Source organism: Mchenga conophoros, linkage group LG17 (genome assembly GCF_057382185.1).
Source record: "Mchenga conophoros isolate Kocher_MC1m ecotype Shallow Benthic linkage group LG17, M_conophoros_male_GT1.1, whole genome shotgun sequence".
NCBI lineage: Eukaryota > Metazoa > Chordata > Actinopteri > Cichliformes > Cichlidae > Mchenga > Mchenga conophoros.
Genome location: NC_140542.1, coordinates 11,290,435 through 11,310,738, shown reverse-complemented (window position 1 = coordinate 11,310,738; position 20,304 = coordinate 11,290,435). Strand labels below are relative to the sequence as shown.

General features: G+C 40.7%; 2 protein-coding genes across 5 annotated transcripts; both read right to left on the bottom strand.

The window, feature by feature from the left end:
* Positions 1 to 249: 249 nt before the first annotated feature.
* Positions 250 to 12,921, bottom strand: uchl5 (ubiquitin carboxyl-terminal hydrolase L5). The gene is made up of 11 exons (XM_085252943.1): positions 12,516 to 12,921; positions 12,044 to 12,107; positions 11,862 to 11,967; positions 11,301 to 11,426; positions 9,943 to 10,004; positions 9,614 to 9,744; positions 9,297 to 9,360; positions 9,106 to 9,208; positions 1,480 to 1,593; positions 1,243 to 1,341; positions 250 to 616 (listed from the first exon to the last, which is right to left on the bottom strand). The coding sequence occupies exons 1-11, from the start codon at positions 12,589 to 12,591 to the stop codon at positions 572 to 574; spliced, it is 990 nt and encodes a 329-aa protein (XP_085109069.1). The 5' UTR covers positions 12,592 to 12,921; the 3' UTR covers positions 250 to 571.
* A 534-nt stretch (positions 12,922 to 13,455) lies between these two features.
* glrx2 (glutaredoxin 2) lies at positions 13,456 to 19,792 on the bottom strand. 4 transcript variants are annotated; one of them, XM_085252953.1, is made up of 4 exons: positions 19,762 to 19,792; positions 18,547 to 18,613; positions 17,072 to 17,248; positions 13,456 to 14,071 (listed from the first exon to the last, which is right to left on the bottom strand). In XM_085252953.1, exons 2-4 carry the CDS (start codon positions 18,610 to 18,612, stop codon positions 13,907 to 13,909), a joined length of 408 nt encoding a protein of 135 aa, XP_085109079.1. In that variant the 5' UTR covers position 18,613; positions 19,762 to 19,792; the 3' UTR covers positions 13,456 to 13,906. The 4 variants fall into 4 exon arrangements, with proteins under 4 accessions (XP_085109079.1, XP_085109078.1, XP_085109077.1 ...); XM_085252952.1 differs by having other exon boundaries at positions 19,740 to 19,785; XM_085252951.1 differs by lacking the exon at positions 19,762 to 19,792 and adding an exon at positions 19,553 to 19,733.
* Positions 19,793 to 20,304: the final 512 nt, after the last annotated feature.

Below are 20,304 nucleotides of genomic sequence, written 5' to 3'. Positions count from 1 at the left end.
TAGAAAAACAGCTGTAGTACGAGTGTGCCACCATGTTAATTAAATGACAAAGCCTGGAAAAAAATAGTCTTGATACATGGCCTTCAAGAAGTACAGTAAATACATGCCCTGCTATTTCAACGCTACACCACCAGATGGAGCCAAAGATCCACTAGTAGAAATTTAGCTACACAGCACTGATGGGTAAACTATCTGCAGACACATCTAAACATCAGGGGAACGCATAATACAGGTCCATAAAAGCAAGCAGTCCGCAAACATCTAGACATTTTTATTATGAAAATAAGACAGAACATCATTTGATAACAGCTTTCCTTCGAGCATGCATTAGAGCTGATGGACACATGATTTTTCTTTTTTTCCTTGCCAGACAGTCTTTTGGCTACACCCGAAGGGCAGTCCTGGATGGTTTAATGGGTTGCCATGGTGAGAGTGTGCTGCAGACCATCTTCGGTCATTAATACATATGTGACAGGTACAGTGTGTGTGTGTGTGTGTGTGGGAGGGGGGGGGGTGACTGTAGGGTTTAGGATGGACGTGTGTGTGTGTATAAATCATAGTGTGCTCTTGTTCACTTGGCCTCCTGGGCTTTTTTGGCACTCTGTTTCTCTTTCGCCTGGGGAAACAAACCCAGAGACATTTTTATTAATAGCAACGGAGGACCTTCTCATTTCAAATGTAATTTCTTTGTATAATTCCTCTGGTTATTTCCCATTAAACTATCATAGTCACAACAATTAAACTCATATGCTCTAGTTACAAATAGATTAATAAACACATTTATTTTCTGTTTTTGTTGTCCAGTTGGAATCAATTAATGAAATGAAAAGTTATTTCCCATGAAAAGGTCCTGTATTAATAAACAGAAATTACTTCACTCAAAGACAGCGCCTACTTTTCAAATCAAGTTTGCCCCCTAGTGGACACAAAAGCCAATTACAGTCTGGCTTTCTACACAGTTTCACTAATCAGCGTGTTCTTAAAGAAATGCCCTCACCAAAATCTCAAAAGGGAATTCTTAATTCACAGAGACCCTTCACATTAAGAAAAGGTATTTCATTATCACTCCTCCAATGCTCATAAAAGCTACCTGCTGGCAGCACTCGGCTTATTAATTAAAATAATGTGCTTGTTAAAAGAACAATGTTTTAAAATGTCAAAGTACTCGAGTCTTCTGAGAACACTCGCCTGCTCAAAGTAAACAGGGCTGTGGAAAGCTGGAGAAAGTGGGGGGGGAATTACCTTCTCCACCAAAGGTATTAACTGCTGGTACTCTGCCAGCGTCTTCAACAGCTCCATGATGAAAGGAAGGTAGTTGTGCTTTCGTCGAATATTTTCAATCTGTAAGAAAGAAAAATAATAATAAAAAATCCGCATCCACCAATCTTTCTGGAAGGAGAATTACTTCTTCATGGACCGGCTTTCTGTAAGACACGTCACATGCAACATTATGAAATTATTACTGAAGAAGAGACCCACCTTATATCTTTTTAGTTTCTGATTTTCTTCTTCAATAAGGAGCTGGTACTTGGCAATCTCTGACTGGATGGAGCTGAGGAACGTGCTGCTCTGGTCTGTGTCCATTGGTTCATCCTGGAAACAGAAGGCGGGAGAAGGTTTCCGTCCACTCACTGAATACTTGCACTCAGAACAAACGGTGATGATAAGTAGATGAAACGCACGCAGCAGCTAAACCTCTGCAAACGGCTTTAATCACCAAGATATGGAAATATAACACAGGCAACGATTTTATTAGTCTTAACAGAAGCAAGACACTAGATAATGAGCTGCAGTGAACAATATGTTTAGTCATTTTTACATTCTTCCACCCATCATTGAGAAAACTTTTGTGAATGTTAGGTGTGGTTAGTTACAGCAACATCCCATAACAGTGCACAGGACCATGGCAACGGCCTAAAGCTTTCAATCAGAGAGAGGCCAGCTTTCTTTCATCACTCTCTTAAGACACCTGCTCTTCTCTGGCAGGCCCCACTTTGAAACCCCAAATAAAAACAGCTCAAACCTACGCCCTGCTATTCTGATCAGTCAGCAGGACCAGCCTGAACTAGGGCTGTTCATATAACGATATATATCGGATGACGATATAAAAACGTCTATCGTTTCATTTTACGCCATCGTTTGTTTTGTGGTGTCGCAAAATAAACTGTTTACAGCAATATATTTTTCATTGTTTTGATGGTCACTGTAGTGGCTATATTAATTTCTTAAAGTTCTCTCTTTCTCTTATATTTAATATAACCACACTACAGACAGACAAGCGCCTGTTTTTATGCGTTGTCGTTAGCAACAACGATGGTAAAACCATCATCGCGTGTCCGCTTGTTTGTTTTCCACATAAACCTTTCACAATAAAGCTCAAGATCCTGTTGAGACTTTTCAAAATAAACTGAATCACATGAAAGAGTTTGCAGAATGTTTACGGATGAGAAGCATAAAATAGCCGTCAGGTGCTAAAAAAATAAACCTTAGACTCAAACGTGTCTAAAAATGTATCGTTTCATGCATCGGTTAAAACACTCGACTCCAGGTACACGACGCCCAGCTGGAAACACTTCACACACGTCGAGCTGCCCGAGATTCACAGAATTTACAGAAAATGTTAAATTTTTGTGATTTATATCGTTATCGGGATGATAGATGTCTTATATCGGGATTTTGGCCATATCCTACAGCCCTAGCCTGAACTGTATTTAAATAAAGGTCAGCTAAACAGCAACAAACAGGCCGCTTTCTAACAGTGCAAAAGGTGCCAAGTTGTATTTGTTCCAACTCTTTCATTTTAATTTGAAGTTCAAAGATTCTCTCTCTTAAAAAGGGGGGAGCGGGGACTTAAAATCCTTAACCCTTTACAAATCACAGATTTTGTGAAACTTCCAATCATTAACGGAATGTGAACAGATAAATAAATGTCAGGCAATTTGCTGATAAGCTGATATCCATGTTTGGCTCATGTATCTGTGCAGCCCCTTTCATATACATGAAATCCCATTGATTTCATAAATATGAAATCTTTCACTCATGTCAGGTCATGTAAACTCAATATTTTATCTAATATACGTTATCAAGCAGTGGAATAAGGTTTGACATTTCAACCAGTGTCAGAGCGTAAAGATCAGCCGTAGACAGTCTTAAACTCCTTTTCTGAAACAAGTTCCTACAAATGTTTGCCTTCAAAAGCTTTAAGAAAATAAATTTCTGTGCAGAGAGACTAAAAAAAAGGAACTGTCTCACTATTAAACAGAAGGAATGAGAAAAGGCCAGTTATGTTCAGCAGAGTATCCATTACTGTAAGATGATATGCAGTTCTTGTGTTGTTTGAAAAGTTGGGTTAACTTTTAGTTTTTACTCGTGTAAGCCAGCAGCCGATGTAAAACTTTTCCACGCTTGTCTTTTTGATGCAATCTCTGATCCTGAACCAATGAGCATAAATACTGACAGCTAAAAGGAGTCTTGAACCACAGCCAGAGCCACATGGTGCTCTCTGCTCATCTTCAGTGGCTCACTGTGGTTTTGAATTAATAATGGGGGGCAAAGAAAAAAAAAATAGACGAATATGAAAATGAACAGTGGGCATTTCATTTTTATTCATCATTGATGATGACTGATGTCGAGCTTATATAGATACAAAAGTGAATGTTTGCATCACCTGCCTTATCGTCTCAACTTTCCTGAACCTCGACAGTGGTGGGGAGCACAGCTGTATACACATAAATGGCAAAAAGCTCCGTTCCCCAAGCTTTGGGCTCCACATCCAAAAAAGGAAAAGTGACACAGAAGAAGGGAGAACTTAGCAGTGAACGGGGAGATCCGCAGCCGGACTTTAGCCTAAATTTAATTCAGAGCGGCTTGCTTCTTTTCCTTTTACCATTTTAAAAAGCTGTTAGGCTGTCGTTATGTACTAATACATAGATGGGCCTCAAAGTGGCCCGCAGAGCTTCTGTTTCACAGTAACCCTAACAGGGTTGTTTCTCCCCCTCTACAGCCGTTCTGCTTGTATATTCATTCAAAAGGTAAAACGTTTTCAGTACTTCAGTCCCATCATTTCAGCACTGATTTAAGGTGTGCGTTGGGGGCCCCTGGTGGGACATGATGGTACTGCAGGTCGGCCACAGTAATAACAGAAATTCAGTTTGAAATTAATCACAAGTATGTACAGTTACACATTTATCTCAATTTATTTGTTCATATAAAAAGTGAGTTTTTTAAAAAGCTTTTAAACATGTAGCTTTTCCACCGAGGCGGAGCAACAAAAGTCTGTTTCCTGTTTGAGAAGACTGAGAATTTATGTTTGTTTCACAGGTAGTTGCTAGCCCATACAAACGTTTGGACATCTATAGAACGTTCCCGCATTAAGAATATAAATGGGTATGGGATATTGTATTTGTTTTAAATGTTATATACTTATGTGGTATGTGTATTTTGACTTTCGTTGCCATGAAGCCAGGTCTCTCTTGAAAATGAGATTTTTAATCTCAATGACATTTTTTACCTGTATAAATAAAGGACTAATAATAATAATAATAATAATAATAATAATAATAAAGTATACCCTGCTATGAATGTTTTGTAGTTCAAACTTGAAGTGTACATTTGAAAGTTGGTTCAGATGGAGCTCGGAACCTCTCTCGAGGTCATTTGGCAGCTGTTTTGAAACAAGAGGGACAAATGAATTTCCTCTAGGGCTGGGGGATATGGCCTAAAACCCCTATCATGGTATAATTTGAAGCATGTGCGGTAACGATATATATCGCGATATATTATTTTCTTCTCTATAACGTATTTTACACACTATAAGGCACATTTAAAATCCTTTAATTTTCTCAAAAATCGACAGTGTGCCTTATGTGTGAATTCTGGTTGTTCTTACTGACCTCAAACTGATTTTATGTGGTACACAGCACTCAAAAATCTGTCAAAAATGTTTTAGTACAACTTTGGTAAGCTACGAAGCTGCACCACCTGATGGATTGTCGGAGCATTATGGCTGTCGTTGTCAGGAGCCTTGTGAAGTAATCTGGGTCCAAAACTCCATCTGCTTCAGGTCCCACAGTAAAACGAACACTGGGGCATCAATGAGAGTTAAAAACTGTCTAAATTATTTCATCTTTAATCAAATTATCAGCGTTGCTGCTTTACCAGGTGTAACAATTAAGTTTAACATCCAGGCATCCATGAAAACAGAATTTATTCAATTCAACGGAGTTAGAAGTTAGCTCGCTAGTTTCCACCTAAACATGATACAGTGGGGCAAAAAAGTATTTAGTCAGCCACCGATTGTGCAAGTTCCCCCACCTAAAATGATGACAGAGGTCAGTAATTTGCACCAGAGGTACACTTCAACTGTGAGAGACAGAATGTGAAAAAAAAAAAAAAAAATCCATGAATCCACATGGTAGGATTTGTAAAGAATTTATTCGTAAATCAGGGTGGAAAATAAGTATTTGGTCAATAACAAAAATACAACTCAATACTTTGTAACATAACCTTTGTTGGCAATAACAGAGGTCAAACGTTTACTATAGGTCTTTACCAGGTTTGCACACACAGTAGCTGGTATTTTGGCCCATTCCTCCATGCAGATCTTCTCGAGAGCAGTGATGTTTTGGGGCTGTCGCCGAGCAACACGGACTTTCAACTCCCGCCACAGATTTTCTATGGGGTTGAGGTCTGGAGACTGGCTAGGCCACTCCAGGACTTTCAAATGCTTCTTACGGAGCCACTCCTTTGTTGCCCGGGCGGTGTGTTTTGGATCATTGTCATGTTGGAAGACCCAGCCTCGTTTCATCTTCAAAGTTCTCACTGATGGAAGGAGGTTTTGGCTCAAAATCTCACGATACATGGCCCCATTCATTCTGTCCTTAACACGGATCAGTCGTCCTGTCCCCTTGGCAGAAAAACAGCCCCATAGCATGATGTTTCCACCCCCATGCTTCACAGTAGGTATGGTGTTCTTGGGATGCAACTCAGTATTCTTCTTCCTCCAAACACGACGAGTTGAGTTTATACCAAAAAGTTCTACTTTGGTTTCATCTCACCACATGACATTCTCCCAATACTCTGCTGTATCATCCATGTGCTCTCTGGCAAACTTCAGACGGGCCTGGACATGCACTGGCTTCAGCAGCGGAACACGTCTGGCACTGCGGGATTTGATTCCCTGCCGTTGTAGTGTGTTACTGATGGTGACCTTTGTTACTTTGGTCCCAGCTCTCTGCAGGTCATTCACCAGGTCCCCCCGTGTGGTTCTGGGATCTTTGCTCACCGTTCTCATGATCATTTTGACCCCACGGGATGAGATCTTGCGTGGAGCCCCAGATCGAGGGAGATTATCAGTGGTCTTGTATGTCTTCCATTTTCTGATGATTGCTCCCACAGTTGATTTTTTCACACCAAGCTGCTTGCCTATTGTAGATTCACTCTTCCCAGTCTGGTGCAGGTCTACAATACTTTTCCTGGTGTCCTTCGAAAGCTCTTTGGTCTTGGCCATGGCGGCGTTTGGAGTCTGACTGTTTGAGGCTGTGGACAGGTGTCTTTTATACAGATGATGAGTTCAAACAGGTGCCATTCATACAGGTAACGAGTGGGGGGCAGAAAAGCTTCTTACAGAAGACGTTACAGGTCTGTGAGAGCCAGAGATTTTCCTTGTTTGAGGTAACCAAATACTTATTTTCCACCCTGATTTACGAATAAATTCTTTACAAATCCTACCATGTGAATTCATGGATTTTTTTTTCACATTCTGTCTCTCACAGTTGACGTGTACCTCTGGTGCAAATTACTGACCTCTGTCATCATTTTAAGTGGGGGAACTTGCACAATCGGTGGCTGACTAAATACTTTTTTGCCCCACTGTATGCCATGTTCTGACTGAGAGATATTTGAAAAAATTAAAACGTACAGCTCTGCTATCACTTCCAACATAAATGAAGACAGAAAACTAAGCAGTGACATTTGTAGGGTTACTGAAGTTGGGCTAGATGGTATATAATGATGTCCTACGTGATCGCTAGCGACACAGCTATGTTAGCATAACATTAGCACAGTGAAGCTGGAGGATGAACGCTAAGTTTTTTCCACTCGATAAAAGTAAACGTGAGGGTTTCTGGTGGTTAGGGGCTATAAACGGACCAAACTTCAGTCAGGAGAACAACTGAGATAATCCATCCAAAAAAACGAGGTTAGTCATTAATATACTGCAACAACATGGGAATAGAGCGGCTGCAAGAGAATTCAGCATTAATGAATCAATGGTAGGGAAGTGGAGGAAGCGCAGTTTTTGGCTTTCCTCATATTCCAAAAGTGCTTTGTGTCTTTGCTATGACTGTCGCCCGGCATAATTTGCAGATGATGTTGTTTGCAGCCGCTGCGATGCTTTCGACCAAAACAGGCGCAGCTTGATGACACCATCAACATGCGCTATCGCGATTAGGGATGGGTATCGAAAACCGGTTCTTGTTGAGAACCGGTTCCCACTGTTTCAATTCCTTGGAATCGTTTGCCACTTTTAAAAACGATTCCCTTATCGATTCCAGTCGCCCCGAATGACGTCATCACGTTGAGTAGCGTCTTTTACCCAGTAGGAAACACGGCGCCTGAGCGGCACAAACGCTCAAAAGTTTGGTTACACTTTATGAGAAAGGATGACAAGAGGGCAACGTGCAATACTTGCAAAGTAGAGATTTCATCAAAGGGAGGAAACACTACGAACATGCAAAAGCATTTGCTCAAAAAACACGCGATTGCTTTCAACGAATGTCGTGTTTTTGATCCGCTCCGGACTAGCGAAGCTCAACCCAGCAGCAGCGGTAGCGTTTCCACGTCCTCTCCCGTTAATACTGCAGGTAACTAATCAATTAGCATTGCATATTATGTTAGCGCGATTTACCTTATTACAAAACCTGCTATTACTGTGCGTTGCATTTAGATAACCATGATGAGAGAGACAGAGTCTGGCTCAGATGCTGGCAGTTCTCGCTGCAGTCTACCGGTAGCGTAGACTGCTACGGTAGCGTAGACGAATGTCACCGAGCAGTGACCAAGTTTGTGGTCAAAGGCTTGCACCCATTTGCCACAGCAGATGCCCCCGATTTCACTTTGGTAAGTGAATGTGTTTAATTGTAGGCAGGACATTACTGGATATTCTTGTGTAATTGCTACAGAATAATTTATGTTAAACTTTGTTATTGCTACAGGAGAATATTTATTTTATTATTTTACATATACATTTTTTTTCCTGGGGACCCTGTGACACCCCATTGAAGAGCCGTAGGCTGGATCTCTTAAGATCTCACTGTTGGGTTTGTAAGGCCATGTTACTCCTAAATTTCTATCTTGTTCAAAGAGAAGATATAAAACAAAGTTCTAAGCTAATCGACTTTAGTGTTCTCCTTTAAAAAAAAAAAAAAAAGAATCGATAAGAGAATCGATAAGGAATCGAATCGTTAAACAGAATCGAAAATGGAATCGGAATCGTTAAAATCTTATCAATACCCATCCCTAATCGCGGTAGAGTGGTATAGTAAAAATCTCTACCATTGGCCAAATTTATATCGTTTCTACCGTATACCGTTTATACCGCCAACCCCTAATTTCCTCTGCAGCAACATCCCTGCTATATTTGTTTATATTCAAGCAAGCACCGTGCTTCAGTCCATTTTTGCCTGTTGTATTGACAACATGACACATGTGCAGTCTGTTTCGGTTACATATCCCCATAAACGGACTCTGTTCTGCATGTTATTTTGGTTCAGCTGGGTTTGAAATTGCAATGTTATTAAGTTAAATGAGATGACAGAATTTTTACAACCCTGTCCATCAACATGACAGACAACCGAGTCCCTCTCTGACCCATCGTATTACTTATGGGAAAAAAAAAAGAAAAAAGGAATAGATGAAGTCCACAAAACATTTCTTGCCTCATTTCTTTCTTTCTCTTCACTTCCAGTGTAGCAGAGCTTTATGATCTCCAACTTTTGAAAGCTGCTGACGCATTATACAGGTTGCCTCAGAGGCAGAAAGCAACAGAATAAAAAATGATTCTCTGTCACATCTTCACTGGATTCAACCCCTTTCACTGCCTCTCACCTCAGTAAGCTGGGCCTGGAGCTCCGCAATTTTCCTCTCATATATCATTTTTCTGTCAGACACGATGGCCATTAGGTTGAACCGGATCTCTCCCTCACTGTACCTGAAGAAGGAAACAATGACGTGTAATTACAAAGTATCTGGTTAACGCAAGCCGTTCGTGAAATACATGTACAACACACAATGTTTACTTCTGTATTCTTTTCTCAATCACAGGGCGGACTGCGCTGATCCAGTCATCCTGGTTGCATGCACCTGGTGACAAAAAACAGGAAAAAAATAATAATAATAGCGCATACACTGACACCTGCACTAACCCCAAGCACGCACTCTACATCATCATAAAAAACAGGCAGCTTTATGAGGAATGGAGCACAGCCAAGAAGACAAAAATCAGCTGTGCACAGCAGGGCTGCACACCGAGGGACTTTAAACATTAAACTGTCAGTTTGTACTAAGCTATTAAAACCATAATGAAAAAAATAACAAAGGACATTTTTCTGCTTACCCAGGTCGATCGGCCCCTCTCGAAGCCCGTCCAGCTCATATAGCCTGCCATTTACAGGAACGTAGCTCACAAAGTGGAATGCGTCCTCGTCCTTCGCCGAAGACTTTGCATCAAATTCAAACATTTGCTGTCTGCAAACGCAAAAAACACAATTACAAAAAACCTCATACACAAATTATCGAGCAAGCGAGGATGCAGGACAGAACAGAAGTGACTCTCACATTTGCCCGTCTTACAAAAAAGGCACACTCGTCCACTGACAAACAAATCGACCAATCTCTTTTATTTTTCATCTTCCCCAGCTGGAAATGACAGGAGCAGAGCCTCACCTGGCAAAGCTGTTGTGAACTTGTCGGATCACTTCTGAGTTGCTGAGAGCCAAACCTTTCATCTGAGGAGAGGAGAAGATGCTGATTTTACGGGTCGTCACAAGACACCACTTAATTCTTTTCTCATCATGTGTTTAAATAGCTTGTTAACAAGTCATTACAGTAAATTATTATATTACTGACTGCTACCAACGTATAGTACATATAATAAACCGACTGATGCTACTGTTCATTAGAACAATGTGTCAACATGATTGCGGAGCCGCCGAGCCTTCCCATGTCTGTCTATAGAGGTCGAGGTCCGTATACAATTAAAAACATAATCCTCAGATCTCGTTGAATTTTGAACTGATCTTTGTTACAAATGCATGAACTTTGACAATGATACAGGCTAATGAGTTAACATCTTTAAAATGGTAAATGGACTGGTTCTTATGTAGCACTTTTATACTCAACTTGAGTGTTTTATACAACATGTCTCATTCTACAAGTGTTTCTTTCCCTTGTCTATGTTCTTTCTATCCAACACTAAGACTCCAATAAATGAATCTTGCCCAAGAATACTGCTGTGGTCCATGAATAACTCCTAATCTAGTCTGTGGATTAGCTGGGATTTCTCTTTGTGGAGTCTGCATCTTCTCAGTGTGGTTGGGTATTCATTTTCCCCCCACAATCCACAGACATGCATGGGTGTGAGCGCTCAGAGTCTAGAGTGCAAACCGATGTATACATGGGTAAAATGTGGCTTGTAGTCTTAAGTGCTTCGAGTAGCTAAGGCTTCCCAACAAAAATATTTGCTTATCCCGGCTCTCATAGTGTGAAAGGCTAGCTAAAAAGCTATCTATGCCCAGGACAGGTCACCAGACTGTCACAAGACTGACAATCATTTACGCTCACATTCCCACTTACTGCCAATTTAGAATCACACATGACCCAAACCCACACATGCCTTTGAACTATGGGAGGAAACCAGGGCGCCAGGGGAGAACTTGCACAGAAAAAAGAGCTCCACACCAAAAAGCCCTGGGTGCACGATGGCTGTTCAAACCTAGGACTAGCTTGCTGTGAGGCAACAGTGCTAACCGCTACACTACAATGCTGCTGAAAATGTTTTCTTTTTTCCTCTTTATGCGATAAAAAAAAACAACCCTAAAACAACAACAACAACAACAAAAAAACCAAACTATACTGAGTCAGTATGGTTCTCATGACAATCTGAAGGACAGATGGCTGAGTCATCTCATAAAATGTATAAAATAATAAAATGTCTTGAAATCTATTTTTCGGTTAGATTTTTCCCCTTCCTTTTTTATTTATTTTTTAAATTTGGATTTGAGACAAAAATACCATTGACGTACAGCTGCATCAAAACTCTGTGAAAACTCTCTGAACTCCGTCAGCGTATCGCCGAGCAACATGTCAGGATGAGAGCAGTTGAGCAAAACACTGATGATGGCCTGGGTGGCACAAGCGTTGTTAATGACCTGGAAACACACAGATCAGAGAGGCACAAAATAAATAGACCAATTAAAAACAAACTATGACACGAGACTGGAAGTGGGATCTGCATGTTGATCATAAACATAATTAACATAAACATTTAACAAAAAAATAACTTTAAACATTTTCATATATATATATATATATTTATTTATTTATTTTTTTTTACACTGAGGAGCAGCATCCTTTGGTGTGGGCTTAGTGAGATTTATCCAGCCAAGTAAGATGTGCTGCAATTTATTATCTCACTCATTTTCCAATGTGAATGAACTAGAGCCTTTTGCAGAGCCACTTCATTTCTCGTCTGGTAAGCGCCACCAACACTAACTAACTGGAAAATGCATTGCTTCTGCAGTGAAGATAGTGAGTCAAATGCATCTAAATGAACACAGGGACATTAATTGTAATGCTAAGAGTACCTGCTTGGCAAAGAAGATGTGATCAAGTCTTGAATCCTGGACAATTGATCCTGCTGGCTCTTCACCAGGCTGCCACTTAAACAGGAAAATCAACCCGTGAACGGGTCTGTAACAAAACACATACATTAAAAAGACCTGTCTTTAGCAGAGGCATGCAAGATAAGAGGTGTAGATGAACATACTTCAAGTTTTCAAAGTTCTCTGGCTCCATACTCCATATCTCTTCAACCTGGGCTCCTCTGCAGCCTGACAATGACAAGTGAAGCAGCGAACATTTATTTACATTGCTAATTACCGTTCAAGTAACCATTAACTAACGGAGAGAAAGCATTTGTAGTCTGACAGCTGAGAATGCACGACACATGTCAAAGGGGTTGCTTTCACGCGCGTTGTTTTGAACGCTGAGTAATGCTAGCTATTTAGCTCGCCCAATTAAAGTAGCGACCCAATTATTACAAGCAAATCATTCAACATTAAGGTGTAATAAAGATGCACAGTATGTAAAAAAAATTTCCTGTTGCAATACAAAAGTAAGAAGTAGCAATTTGGAAGCTATTGTTAGCTTTATTGTATCCAGTTAACCACCTAGCTAGCTTGTCGAGACAGCCACGTTACATTCAATGAGCCGCTAGCGTCACCCTACGAGTCACTCACCGAAACCTTTTATGAGCTCCGTGAAAACCCCGGGGTCGCTCTCCATGAGACACCACTCTCCTGCACTTCCAGACATCCTTCACACTGTTACTTATTCAGCCTACAGCACACATAAACGAAATGCTAATAGCTTAGCAGTGCACTGCTCCCGTTAGCCAGGCTAATTTAACCGCAGCACGACAATGACCTCACCGTGATGCGGCGCAATGTGGACGCGATGGTTGCGCGCGTTTTGTTTCACAGCGTACAACGCACGGGAATGGTGTAATTGGCAAAGAAGAAAAAAAAATTCGATTACTAACATCCTATTAACAACATCCGTGACTACATTGTTTTAAAAAAATAAATGCATAAAAACAAATATAGAAATAATAAAAACAATCTCTTTCTCCCGGCAAGGCAACCAGTACCCGCCCTCATGTGAGGTGAAGCATTGACATATGGAGCGCCCTTTGTAGAAGGGACACATTGCGACTTTATAACGGAATTTCCTTCATATTTAATATGTGAAAATCATTATTCACTCTATTTTTTGTAGTAATTATTATTTACTAATTTAATGAATTCAATGTCTAGCTCTAAAGTCAAAGATTCAGGAACTTCTTAATGTTGGCGTGACCTAAAGATTGTCCATAATGCGTATATTTGTAACAGGATTTCTTATCAGTCTACTTCAGTTCAATTGTGTTTTATTTAAATAGCAAAAATCATAAGAGCAGTCGCCTCAAGGCACTTTCTACTATAAGGAAAATACCCTACAATAATACAGTGAAAACCTCAAAAATCAATTACCCCCTCTTTTAGCAAGTACTTGGGGACAGTAGGAAGGAAAAAAAAAACCTTTTAACAGGAAGAAACCCCTGGCAGAACCAGGAACGGGCAGCAATCCCCCGCGACTGCTTAGGGGTGGTAGAAAGCAATAGGACAACTGCAAAAAAAATACACAAATTACTAAATTTATTCACATTTTATGCAAATAACAGCACAATACTCTGCATATTTTTACAAAGTGTACCTCTTTTGCTCTTGCAAAATATGAAAAGTTACCTGAAATAAAAACCAACGGCTAAGGTAGAATCAATACATCAAGATGTTCACAGTTCAGTGAAGTGTAATATTGTTCAATAAAACAAACATGTACAAGTGCTGTACGAGTAATACAGCAATCCCACGCTTTACACAGAGGCCATAACAATAATATTAAAAACAATATCATCATCATTATCATAATAATGTACATCCCTGGATGAAAATGTATTTTTACATCAAGTATCCACCGCACTTTGATGCATAAATACTATAGTCATGCTCAAGCAATGTACACCTTGTACCATGAGCTCAAGCAAACATGTGATAAGTGGTGCATTGATAAAAACCGTAAGAACGGTTAGTCATTTGGCCGCCTCAAACTGTCTGGCGCCTGAGCCTTCAGAGCCTGTGGCAGCACAGCAGGAAGCACACTGCTCGATCAGAGGCACCAGCTTTCCTTGCTGATGGAGCTGTTTGGTATCAGACCCGCCCCCAATGCAATGGCCATTGACAAAGACTCTTGGGACCTAAACAGAGAAAAAAAGAGGGGGGAGGGTGTCAGGGGGATACAGACTTTAGCATGCTATGAATGAGTTGCTAATGATCAACGATTTCAGATTAGGTTAGGTTTTTTCCCCCAAGTTTCATGTGCCATCTCACATCTCCAATCTGTCCTTGCATTCAAGACCCACACACAGTCTATTTGTAGCTCCAGGTTTGTTTGTGTTCTTTCTTGGCCCCAACTTGACAGCTGTGTGAGCTGTTAATGAATTTTTACAACTTAAAGTAGGAGCAGCTAGTGATCTAAAGAATACAAGTAGAGGAAATGGGCCACCTCCAAGGGCTCGCTGACTAGGGCTGAACGATTATGGAAAATAATCTAATTGCGATTTTTTGCCCCAATATTGCGATTGCGATGCGATATGCGATTATTTTTTAAGGTCTTTGTCTTCTGTATTATTAAACAAAGACAAGCAATACATCATATAGTATGGCCAATACTATATTACATTAATTTTAAACTGTTCTTTCCTGGAAGACAGACCTCTGTTATGATGACATGAGGTGATGCATGAATTGATGACTGACATTTTTATTTAACTTCTTCAATCACAACAGTATATTTGAACATACACAATAGTTTATTTTTAGCTTACAAACATCTGAGCATAAAGTGCTGACAAGGAACCCTGGTGTAAACATTAAAATGAAAGTCAGTACAATGTGCAGATTGCAGAAATATACATAAAAAAAATCAGTGGCTTTACCACACTCAGTTTTTCGACATCTGTGAACTACTAGACAGTCATTCAATTAAAAAATAATATTAAATAAATAAAACTAATAAATAAAAAATACACACATCTTACTGATCTCTGCAGTCAGTAACATTACACATAAAGTGCAAACATAATAGCAATTGTATAAACACACACACAAACACGCCTTTAAAGTTTAAAGGCGTGAAATTGGACGGTCTAGCCTTCAGATTAGCGTCACCGCTGTCTCGGTGGAGTTTAATAAACTCGGCCGTCTGCTTCTTGCTATCTAAAATATAACCAGACACTGGTGTAAATTCTCGACTGTCTCATACTTCTGTTTAATAAGTTTTCTGTTTGACGTTTAGTCAGCTGTGTGAAAACCAAGGAGGAACCCACCCGGGGGATTAATAAAGTTTTATTTTATCTAATCTAATAACTTTAATCTCAGCCAAACCGATTTACTCACGAACAAACAAAACACTGAAAAAAGCCCAACAATAACATTTTTAGGTTGTCTAAGTGACTTATATATTACGTTTAACCCGAGCAGCGAAACTCCGCGGTGATCTGAAAATGATGTGCCGGGAGTTGTGCCGTTCTCGGCCGCATCAGTAACCCTCGAGCTCCCGGCTAGCTGTCGAGCTGGTGGGTAGCAGACGCCTCTGAAAACGTCGAAGCACTTTTGCAAATATGGGATATCTTGATAAACCGAGCAGATATTTGATGTTTACACAACTACTTTCTCGCCTGAAAATATGTTAAAAGTTTATTTTGTGACCCAGAAAGATTAGTATGAGTAATTTTAAAACTTAGTAGCGGCCGCCATTGCTGGAAACTGGAGTTTGGCTGGGCCGCGCTATGAATTCTGGGATATGGTAGTAATTTGGACAGCCTTCGGCGCGTCGCTGTGACGTAATCGGTCTACAAATGCGGCCTCAGGAGGATGCAGCCCATGAATTTGGACATGTCCAGAGTATAATCGCAGCCTCTGCGGTTAGAAAATTGCACTTGATCATGTCGCGATATTATCGCAAATGCGATATATCGTTCAGCCCTATCGCTGACCCTGGTGAGGAGCCTGGTTATTCAGGAAGGACTAACAGTACAGCCACTACTCCAGAGGTGGTTCAGACACCTGACTATAATGCCTTCTAAGTGAGTTTGTTTGGCATTTTTCAAGCGGGAGGAGGCCCTGGGGCAGACCTGGGCAATGCTTGAGAAATTAGATCTCTCTAGGCTGGCTTGGGAATGCCTCAGCTGCAAGAGCTGAAGGAGATGGCTGGGGAGATGGTGGCCTGGGCATCTGTGCTTAGACTGCTGCCCCCACAACCCAGACCTGGACAAGTAGCAGAAAATGGATGGAATTACAGAAAGAGTAGATACTTTGTAATTAAAAGGAAAAAGACAGCATACATCCTCATGCTCAGCAATACTGGATCCAGTGGTCCAGACTGGCCTTTTTGGAGGTGCTAGTTCACGCCAAGGGGCTGCAAGTTTGACATAGTTGTTGAAATCGATGAGCCCCTAAATGTGGGCTGCTGCCCCCTTGTGGATGGTGGGCAGCAAGATGTTGTTCAATTTGCCATGAAAATGTAATGATTAAATATTTAGACTATAAAAGTATCAAGGTGATTTAAATTACGTGCTGTTCTTTATTAGTTACATGGGCTTTGAAACATCTGGTTCGATAACACTTCACAGATAACGTGTACGAGCACAAGGACATGCGTGGCTTCTCTGATAAAAAACAAAACAAATACATACCCTAACAGCGACCCTGAGTCGAGATGCTCCTATTTTGAATTATAAAATTCATTATCAACTTTCACAGCTTTCAAGCTGAGGCCAGGGAACATGAGCAAGGCTGCAGTGGCATACACCTGAAGGTAAAGCAGACGGCCTATGTATGTGTTTTTCAGCTTCATTGTTTTAATGCACAGTGTTCATGTGCGGACAGCCTTCCTCGTTTCCATGTTTTCAGAACTCTCGCATATTGGAAAGTGACTAAAGAGCAACAGAGCAAAGGCTATGATGTAAAAAGATGGGACTTGCTATGGGGATTCATCCTGACTCAGAGTCAGCTATTCTGAGCGCCTATAAAGTCCTCAATCTTGGCTGCAACCCCAACAAAGATGCTTGTTAACTCCACCTAAATTTAACTTGAAGGCAGAGCTGCCAGAACAAACAAGCTGTCAGAGATGTGTGTTTTGATTCTTCTTCTACTTAAAAAAAAAAAAAAGCACACGAAGGTGAGGTCCTTCTTACCGTCCTGGCACCGGTCATCTGAGCTAGGGCCTCTTGCAGACTCCGCCCGTCATTGTGCTCATCCAGTTCGATCACTTTGTAGGTTGCGCCAATTTCGTTGAAGACGTTTTTGGCCATTTTACAATATGGGCAGGTGGTCTTGGAAAATATCACAACACAGTTCTGTGACACCACATCCTGAAAGGGCAGACACAATTAGAATACTTAGTTATGAGTGTGGAGTCCAGAAACAGCTTCAGCATAGCAGGAATCAAGTTGGTGAAGGGCGAGAAGGATTTTATCTCCACTTCGGGCAGAGACCCAATTGCAGAATTATGGTGGAAGTTTCACGGCTTCCTTTTTGAGGGCAACAAGCACATTTCTACACCAGCATGACGACGGCTCCTCCTCTTTGCATTCTTTCTAGCAGATTGATGATTCATCACCAGAGTGTTGTCTGCTCTACTCACTTTAGGGTAAGCTGGTAAAGGAGGTAACGTCAGTAACCACAGATCTATAGCTTTAGCTGGAATATAGTCAACAGATGTAGAAAGAATTCTGATTAACCACCAGTTTTATTTGAATTTTTGCCTGTTTGGAACACCTGAATGCAAAGGCCTTTAAGTTTAAGGATGCAGTCAATTTGAATGCACAAGACTTTGTTTTAAAGTTAAGAAGTTTCTAAAAGATTGCTCATTCTTCATGTGGCTAAAACACATTTCTAATTATTGATGAGTCGGTGGTGTCTTAATGGATTTTAGGATGTCACCTCCACTCATAAGCAGACCGCCTTCAAAGTTAAACATGCCACTGACAAGATGACATGCTCTGATACCACAGAGCGACTGATCTGGAGAAGTGTAAAACTGATGTGCACAAGAAAACCTCAAGGCATCTTGATGCATGCAGTTGTGCACTTTATAATCACACTCAGGTCATTTAATGGAAAGATTTGTTGACTGACTACTGTGTAATGGACCGATATAACACCTATACTAGAGGCAAGTATGTAAAATGCAGCCGCACAAGATGAATGACCATAATTTACTAAATTAGAGCCAGTTTTCCTCATAAATTTCTGCAGTACCTTCAGTTTCTGTAGCCACGCATACCGCCCCCTGGTGGCACTTAAAAAGAATGCAGATTTAAGGCTTCACTTTTCAGACCCAGACCTTACACCCATTTTCATGCAGTCTACAGTAGATGGGCATACCCCTGAAACATTACAGGGCCTTGTCACAGATTTATTTATATTTGTTTGTGAACACGTGTATTCACACATGTCACTTCTAGGTGTGCTGCATGACATATGTTTAATTCAAAAGTCTTCAGGTAAAACATGTATTGAATCAGACAGAATATGTCATGGTTGTGTATCCATAAAAAAATACATAAGCCTGTGAGACCTGCACAACTGAAAACAAGTTACACAAAGACCCACTGCACGCTACCATACCCAGCAAAGTAACAAACTGCTTGTATGTAGCAGGTCTTACCTGAACGTACTGTAAACAGGCAGTGCTGGACAGACCCCTTGGATGGGAGGAGGTTAAATTCCCCATTCTGGAAAAGAAAAATCACACTCACATGATTATAAAATGCAGTGTTTGAGGCAACTGGTCCAGTGCTGATCTTGTGAATCAAGTGGAATTAACTGACACACAAGAAGCAGGCAGAGGTCCATAGACGAAGCTGAAGATATGAAAGGAAGAGACGAAGAGAGGACATATCAGAGCCATCAAAATAAGATCTAACTGAAGGATAACTGCTGCTCTGATTATAACCATGTTTACTGTAGGTCAATTTTAATATTCACTTGTGCCGCTGGTCTTAAACTGCAGTAAGGTTCGTGCGCTTGGTAATCCAGGATTAGCACTGCACTCGCTTCTCATTGGCACTGGGCAAGACAAGCCAAACACCATCAGGATCTGGCAACACTGAGCCGGCGGCACGGCAATAACAAACTAACAACGCTCCATAAAACGTGGCTCTGTATGTTAAATGAAAAGTGACCGCCTTCTTTTATAATCGGCATATCTTTTAGTGCCATTTTTATCGTTTCTTATGCCTAGCTACCACCGCTTAATCGAGTTAAGACTGTATAGGTAGCGTTTGCTAACGCTGATAACAGCCGGCACGCCGGGGATAAAGACTGATATTTAAAGCAATAATGTAAAGTTAATTTATATTAAGTATGCCGAATTTTTCAGAAGGATCCTTTTGATCAAGAGGCCGCGAATAGGTGTATTTGTTAATGAGAAAGTCATTTAAAATTAATTTCATGTTAAATCACGGGAAGTTATGATGACAGACGGTAAAGCATGCAGCATGCGGGAGTGAATTAACAAGAATTATGAGCTCCTGGGAGCGGGCAATGTTGTCCACCCATGTAGTATTATTTGCTTACGTTACCAAGCAGAGGAATATTTCTTTATAAATTTGGTGTGGGGGTGATTTTTCAGATCGACAGCTAGTTGCTATAGTCAAACAAGTGAGAATGACCTTCGACAGCCGGTCCATAGCAAACTACGAAGACATCCTGCGTGAAAAAACATGGCGAAGACAGAGCACACCGCAACAAAACAATTACGTCTTTGCCCTGGATAAAACATAAGATTAGTGTAGGAGCCGTTCTGAGGCTACACTAGCCCTGCCAGATGCTATACACTTACTATAGCACGATACTTACACTGTTTACGCCTGATGCCTACCTTACGTGGACACCGGAAGTAGTTTCTGACGCAAGTCGCAGCGTGAATGTAACGCTCGAATTAAAAAAACACAAACAAACTATAAAGCAGTCTTTAAGTACAGTTAAAATAGCAGTGTAATCCTTTAATGGCGGTATCATTTTTTCATAAAGAATACATCATTTGGTAAATTAAATTACATTATATGTCATTTGAGCTTTAGGGCAAATGTAAGGCGCAGGGGCCAGAATTGATCGGGCAAAGGCTCCAAATCTGGACCAATGGACAGCTTTAAAAAAATGTGGAGGCGTGCATAGATTTTTTTTAACTGCCTGTCCCACTGCAACTAACAGATAAACAATTAAATTACAGGAAAGTTCCCCGTTTTTCCATTACTAGTGAGTCCATGGTAAATAAACAAAAACTTTAAGTTTATTATAGGACAGTCTGTATAATGAACTGTTAGAACAATTTTTTTGTAATTTTACACATTTGTCATGAAGTTTCACTGGTCAGGTCCACTTAAGATGAGAGTGGGCTGTGCCTGAACCACAATTTTAAATG

Excerpts from the sequence above, each read along its gene's own strand:
- uchl5 (XM_085252943.1), bottom strand. The coding sequence starts at position 12,591 with ATGTCTGGAAGTGCAGGAGAGTGGTGTCTCATGGAGAGCGACCCCGGG. Across the intron at positions 11,968-12,043 it reads GAGAACTTTGAAAACTTGAA|ACCCGTTCACGGGTTGATTT; the intron begins GTATGTTCATCT and ends GTTTTGTTACAG. Across the intron at positions 9,361-9,613 it reads AGAGGGGCCGATCGACCTGG|GTGCATGCAACCAGGATGAC; the intron begins GTAAGCAGAAAA and ends TTTTGTCACCAG.
- glrx2 (XM_085252950.1), bottom strand. The coding sequence starts at position 18,837 with ATGGTTATAATCAGAGCAGCAGTTATCCTTCAGTTAGATCTTATTTTG. Across the intron at positions 18,614-18,709 it reads CCTCTGCCTGCTTCTTGTGT|AATGGGGAATTTAACCTCCT; the intron begins GTCAGTTAATTC and ends TTTCTTTTCCAG. Across the intron at positions 17,249-18,546 it reads CCTGTTTACAGTACGTTCAG|GATGTGGTGTCACAGAACTG; the intron begins GTAAGACCTGCT and ends CTGCCCTTTCAG.